General features: G+C 37.5%; 1 protein-coding gene across 1 annotated transcript; it reads left to right on the top strand.

The window, feature by feature from the left end:
* The first annotated feature begins 1,492 nt into the window (after nucleotides 1–1,492).
* LOC133852352 (ammonium transporter 2 member 4-like) lies at nucleotides 1,493–5,770 on the top strand. The gene is made up of 3 exons (XM_062289094.1): nucleotides 1,493–2,161; nucleotides 4,292–4,586; nucleotides 5,149–5,770. The coding sequence occupies exons 1-3, from the start codon at nucleotides 1,574–1,576 to the stop codon at nucleotides 5,703–5,705; spliced, it is 1,440 nt and encodes a 479-aa protein (XP_062145078.1). The 5' UTR covers nucleotides 1,493–1,573; the 3' UTR covers nucleotides 5,706–5,770.
* Nucleotides 5,771–6,964: the final 1,194 nt, after the last annotated feature.

Raw genomic sequence — 6,964 nt, 5'->3', positions numbered from 1 at the left:
CCCTGCAAGGCTTTGATGAACTTAAGCTTGCATGGTATTTCTGCAGCTTCGGGAAAAGCCGGTGCAATAGTGGCAGCTTTTGGGTTCTTGTATGCAACTTCACATGAATTGCTTCTGTGTACTAGGTCGGCATATGGTGAGAAAAGCATGCAAAGACGTACCCTTCTTTTCTTTGTAGAGAGCTTCAAGTTACTGCAAACACTGCCAACAATTCCGCTCTGGTCAGTTAATTTATTGCAACAAGAGTTACATACATTTAACGATAAGAGTTTACAAAATGATATAAATTTATTTTTATTGTTAATGTAGAAGTAGAAGAGACTTATATTGTTTATACTTCATTTTTATAAATAGAGTCTTCTATACAATCAAATGAATCAAGGAAAAATGTAACAAAAAAAAAAAACTTTGACGTGTAGATGTAGACCATAGGCCGAACTATCTTAATTCTATATGTTTTTCTTTTTTGTTCTCATTTTTTTCCTAAATTATTAGTTTTTACTGGTTTATAAGCACTAGACAATGCCAACAATTCCACATTGGGTCTACCATGAGATGCTATGGGGGTTGGTGCAACCACCCTGGGTTTGTTAATAATATGGGGGTTGAGCACCCACATATTTCATTTTGTAAGAGTTTTTTTATTTTTATTTTTTTGAAGTATTCTTTTAAAGAAAATTGAATATTTTAGTAATTTCGTTTCATTCCCAATTAAAAAATATGAGTAGTTATTTAATTCCCACCTTCCATTCCAAGTAATTAATAACCTATTCTTTTCTTTTTTTCTAATAAAATAGCTATTCCACATATTAAATTTTTAGAATAAATGATAATTTAACAAATGTAATATCAAATTTTTAGATAGTTTAACTTTAATTTAAAACCAATAATATCAAAGAGTGTTACGCACAAAAGATACGTAGAAGAAGTATATAAATAATATTTTATTAAACAAGGGCACTGGGGCGGAGCTAGCAGCACTTGAAATTGGGGGACAAAACTTAAAAATAAAAAAATTGGGGGGTAAAACTGAAAAGTACAAAAAAAAATAAAAAAATTATGCGATAAAATTTTAATTTTTAAAAAATTACAATAATAAAAATTGAGAAAAACATTGATGGCTTGAGGGATGTACCCCAAGCTACCATGTAGCTCACCCCTGTGGTTAAATATGTATGGCCTTTCAGTTTTATTTCTCTATTCTAATCCGTGAAAAAACCTAGAATATATGGTCGCTTTCTTTTTTTTTTATATATTTTTGCTTGTATTATTAAAGATGGACGGCCTTTTGTTTTTATATATTTCTTCTTCTAAATACATGCATATGGCCTTCGACGATTGCTCTGCGACTAACTTTTCCAAGTACGACGTTGGATAATGACAGTAACGAAATTTCAAAACAAAAGGCAACTTGCCAACACTGCCGACCATTGTAATCCAATACATATACACATGACACACAAACAGCAAGTACTCCAGGCAAGACCTTACTTACAAGCCATTTATATAGAAACCCTCTCTTTCTTCTCGTCGATCGCCCTACTGCAGGCTACAACCCTTTACTCGCAGCAGAATGGAGCTTCCGAAGAACCTTTTACCCGACGAAGCAAGCCCGGAGTGGATGAACAAGGGCGACAACGCGTGGCAGCTAACCGCCGCCACGCTCGTCGGCCTCCAAAGCATCCCGGGCCTCGTGATCCTCTACGGCAGCCTGGTGAAAAGTAAATGGGCTGTGAACTCGGCGTTCATGGCCTTCTACGCCTTCGCGGCAGTGCTCGTCTGCTGGGTCGGGTGGGGTTACCGGATGTCGTTCGGCGACGAGCTAGTCCTCTTCTTAGGGAAACCGGGAGTGGCGTTGGATGAGGAGTATCTTCTCGGGCAGGCGTTCCTGGGGTCGTTCCCGACGGCGACGATGGTGTTCTTTCAGGGAGTGTTTGCGGGGATCACTTTGATATTGATAGCGGGTGCGCTTCTGGGGAGGATGAATTTTCGTGCATGGATGTTGTTTGTGCCGCTTTGGGTTACGTCTTCATACACAGTGGGTGCGTTTAGTATATGGTGCCCAGATGGGTGGTTGGCGAAGCTTGGGATTATAGATTTCTCGGGAGGATATGTTATTCATCTCTCTGCTGGTGTTGCTGGATTCACTGCAGCTTATTGGGTAAGCATATATACCATAAACCCGAAAATATAGACCACTTAGTAATTTTGTTAATTAATTAGTAGACCGGCCAGTGTATTTTTAGTGTCATGTTATTTTCGTTACATACCAATATATTAAATAGCATTTCTCGTGTAATAATATTACTCGTATCTTTAAAACAATGTCACAAAAAATATGTGACATGAAGCATATAATTATACAAATACGTACCTACGTGAAATCAGTATCAGTTTCAAGTTTTAAGAATTTTTTGATTAAATTTTGGTATATATATATTATAATTAGGAAAGGAATAGAAAGTGCTCATTTTTATAAAATTTCATATGTATCAAATGCAAATAAATCATAGAACACTGAATACACATGAAAACCAATTAAATATATTCAGTCAAGTATAAAATTCTTTTCTTTTCTTTTTTTAACCATACAAGATTTTTCAAATATCTTTTCTTCTTCTTCTTTTTTTCCCATGCAACGAATAAATTAAAGGTATTTAAAAATAAATTTATCCAATTTTCTCACTATTCTTACATTATTCATTTTTTTTCTAAGCATAATTCACGTAATCTGGGCCATTCTTTTGGAATGAATGGTTAGATCTTTAATTTGCCCCATTTTCTACCCATGTGAAAAAAATAAAAAATAACAACAACAACAACTTGGCGTAACCCCAATGGTTGGCCTGATCGATGGTCAAGACCTAGAACGTAGGGCATTTTTCCCTTTAGATCTTAGGTTCGAATTTTAAAAGTGTTACCTCCTCTTGGAACCAGCTACTCGGATATAGTCCGCATTTAAAGGCTCAATCTTTGAAGTAGCGTCGGGGTCGGGTTGGGGATTAATCTGAGAATCCTGGCAGGGCCTCTATGCTCGGCTAGGCTACCACTGTGTGTGGGCCAACTATTAATTTTAAAGTACGCTCCGCTATAGGTAAACTGAGATACCCTAAAAAAAAATTAAAAAAAATAAAAACAACTTGGCGTCCCATTTAGCACTGCAACATCACATCTCCACCCACCATCTACCTCTGCTTCTTCGCCATCTTTTAACCACCGTCGAACTGCTTTGGCACCGCCTCCCCCTCCCTTATCTTTGTCATCATCGTCCCTTTGTATGTGTGGGACCACCCCAAGCTACCCTAAAAGATGCTATCGAGGGTGGCCAAACCACCCAAACCCTAGGCATCCAAAAAGTTTCTTCTGGGGATTGGTTTGTCAATCCAATCAACTGTTTTGGGATGATCAACCATTCCCATAACGGTTGATGGAGTCGTTAAATTAAACCATCTTACGCAAAGGGACGAAGAGGGAAAAAATGAGGGAGGAGGTTGTGGCAGAGTTCAACAGTAGTGAGAGATGACAAAGGAGCAGAAGGAGAGGTGAGGGAGGGGGAAGTGGCAACAGAAGAGTTCAACGGTTGTAAGCTGGTGGCAAAATAACAAAGAGAGAAGTAGCGATGGATGGAGAAGTGAGTCAACTATGCTAAAAATAGAATGTGAAGTATTTTTTTTCACACAAGTAAATAAGGTGGCAAAAACCTTACTGTTCATTCCAAAAGACTAATCAAAATTAAATGAATTATAAGTCTAGAGGATTTGGATTTGCCTTAGAGCATTTACACTGGTTACTCTATAACTGCTACCATTTCCTAAATATAAGGAAAAAAAAATAAATTATAAAAAATCACTTGCAACAACTTTCCTATAGGTTCCTAAACATAGTATACGACGCTACAGTGCTACACAATAGATGGTAAAGTTATATCTTCCCTATCCATTATTTTAACACAAAATATTTATCTTTCTCCTCTCATCTCTTTGCCTTTCAACGGAAATTGTGTTGAAATTTTGTAAAAAAAAATTAAAAAAAAAAATTGAGGGTAAGTAGAAAACTTATATTTTGTAAACAAATAATATTTAATTAATATATTAAAAAAAAATAAAAAATAAAAAAAAAGACAAATAAATCAATCGTGGAGTGTATTGAATAAGAAAACAAAAGGTAATTTAGTTTTTTAAGTTTAGATAAAATAAAAAAGAATATGCCATGAGTGTCAATATATGAACAGAGTATTTGTCATATTTATACCTGAATCTGATTTTTTTTCTTTTTTCTTTTTTGGGGGTAGGTGGGCCCGAGGACTGACAAGGATAGGGTCCATAGGGAGAGTTTCGCACCAAACAACATAATTCTGATGCTTGCGGGCGCAGGGTTGCTTTGGATGGGGTGGACAGGATTCAACGGTGGGGGTCCGTTCGCGGCCAGCAGCGACGCATCTCTGGCCATCCTTAACACCCACGTCTGTACAGCGACGAGCCTCCTCACGTGGATCATCCTTGACACCTCTTTCTTTGGCAAGCCCTCCGTGATTGGTGCCGTACAGGGAATGATCACCGGCTTGGTTTGCATCACACCTGCTGCAGGTTAATTGACCGAATTTCCATTTATGACCATAATATAGTAATGTTTTGTTTACTTGTTAATTTTTTATTTTATTTTTTGGGTAAGTTAATTTTTTACCTAAATTTTTTTTTCATACATGGGCTGATATTTGGCCCAAAAATTGACAAATGTCTGTGTATTTTTTGTACGATTCGTGAATAATTTAATACGAGATTAATAAATTAGGACTAAGGGTTAAAGGTCTAACTCGTTTAATTAAATGAATCGGGTTTGGGTTAATCTCTATAGTCTTATGTTCATGCCTCAAAACAACTTGATAAGCAATATTTAAGACTACACATTTTTAACATGACCAGCAAACTTAATACGAAATTAACGAATTAAAATTGAAATGTATAGCCTATTTAATTAAATAAATTTAATATATAGTTTTAAACTTATACATCAACACTATTCAACCTAAACCCAACATGCGATAATGAGTGCCACCCCTATCTCCAACTACTACTACTAGCCCTTGGCGTTTACTGTTTTCGTTGCCGGTTGTTTTGGATTTTCTTACCAACTTGACCCACTTAGCAGGAGTTGTGCAAGGTTGGGCAGCCATCCTGATGGGCATAATCTCAGGAAGCATTCCATGGTACACAATGATGGTGCTCCACAGGAAGGTCAACTTCCTAAGACATGTTGATGATCCGATGGCCGTTTTCCACACCCACGCCGTTGCCGGAAGCCTCGGCGGAATTATGACAGGCTTTTTGGCGGTGCCTAAGCTGTGCCGGATGTTTTATATGGTGCCTGATTGGGAAAAGTACATTGGCCTAGCATATGGCCTTCAAAATGGTCGAGTTTCAGCTGGATTACGACAAATGGGGATTCAACTTGGAGGAATTATTTTCGTAGTTTGCTTGAACGTCGTCACAACTAGCTTGATTTGCTTGTTGATTAGGTTCATAGTTCCTCTGAGATTGGAGGATGATGAATTGCAAATTGGTGACAATGCAATACATGGAGAGGAAGCTTTTGCCTTGCAGGCTGAGAGAGAGAGATTTCTGGATCCAAAGATTAATACATTTTTTGATGCACAAGAGTTCTCGTCTACTGCTTCAAGCTATATTGGTGAACTTCAAATGGTATGAAACTTGTTTGGGCTTAGCCCAAAAAAATCAAAGGTTAAGTTCAAACCATCTTGGAGGTTGGTTTGAGAATGGGCTTTTTATGTAATGATATTATGATATTATCAAAAGGATAATTGCATCATTGGTTTTTGTGGTTGGCCTAAATTACAAATCACTCTCTCTAATATCAAAATTAATTCAAAGATCCATGTGGTTAACTTAATTCACAAATCGCTCCTCCAGTCAAATTGGGTTAAAAAATTTTACAGATTTCGTTAGATGCCACGTCAGTGCCAATAAGATGGTGACACGTGTCTAACGTAATAAAAAAATATAATTCTATTGAAAATATAAATAAAAAAACATATTTAAAAAAAAAAAAAAAAATAGAAGAAGAAGAAGAAGAAGAAGAAGAATAAAATAGCAAAGGGGTGGCCCCCCAAAATGCATCTAGGGTGCCCGTGCGCCACCCCCGGCCACTAGGGGTTACCATGTGGATACTCCCGACCCCTTAGGGTGGCCGCACACCACCCCCCAGCCCTTGGGAGTAGCCACAAGACTACTCCCAACCTCTGGTGGCGGCCGCAGGGTAGCCACTGGCCACCGCAGGCCACCTCTGGGGGTGGCCAGCTAGATGCATTTTAGGGTGGCCGTGCGCCACCCCCGGCCATCTTTAAGGGTGGTGCGCGATCACCCCCATTGGCTATGGGTCTAACGGAATCTGTCAAAAATTTTAACGGAATTTGACTTCAATGAGCGATTTGTAAATTAAGCCAACCACAGAGATCTTTGAATTAATTTTGATACCAGAATAATTTGTAATTTAAGCTAACCATAGGGACCAATGATATAAGTATCCCTATTGTCTATTGGACACATCACACGCACATTCCTATGGTGCAGAATATTAGACTAATTGAATTTATATGAAGCTTCATCACAAAATTTAAAGAGAAATGCTTCTTTGTATTTTAGTGTTCATCTCGCATACATCTATATTAAGTTTGGCATGCTTTATTTATTCTTAACCAAAAAAAAAAAAGAAAAAAAAAAAAAAAAAAAAAAAAAAAAAAAAAAAAAAGAAAAAAAAGCCTATAGTGTATAGGGCATGCCAAGTTAGTAGAAATATATGTGTTAGAACAGATTCTAGTATGATAGTTGATGAACGGAAGAGGCCGCCTCCAATGTCCTGTAAAAGAGAAAACTTCGTCGGGGGGAATCCCACTCCGATGCTTTTGTTACTATTATCTCAAGTGTATATTACTCTCAATCACTGTGAG

The sequence above is a fragment of the Alnus glutinosa genome, chromosome 12 (genome assembly GCF_958979055.1).
Source record: "Alnus glutinosa chromosome 12, dhAlnGlut1.1, whole genome shotgun sequence".
Lineage (NCBI taxonomy): Eukaryota > Viridiplantae > Streptophyta > Magnoliopsida > Fagales > Betulaceae > Alnus > Alnus glutinosa.
This window is presented reverse-complemented; position numbering and strand designations above follow the sequence as displayed.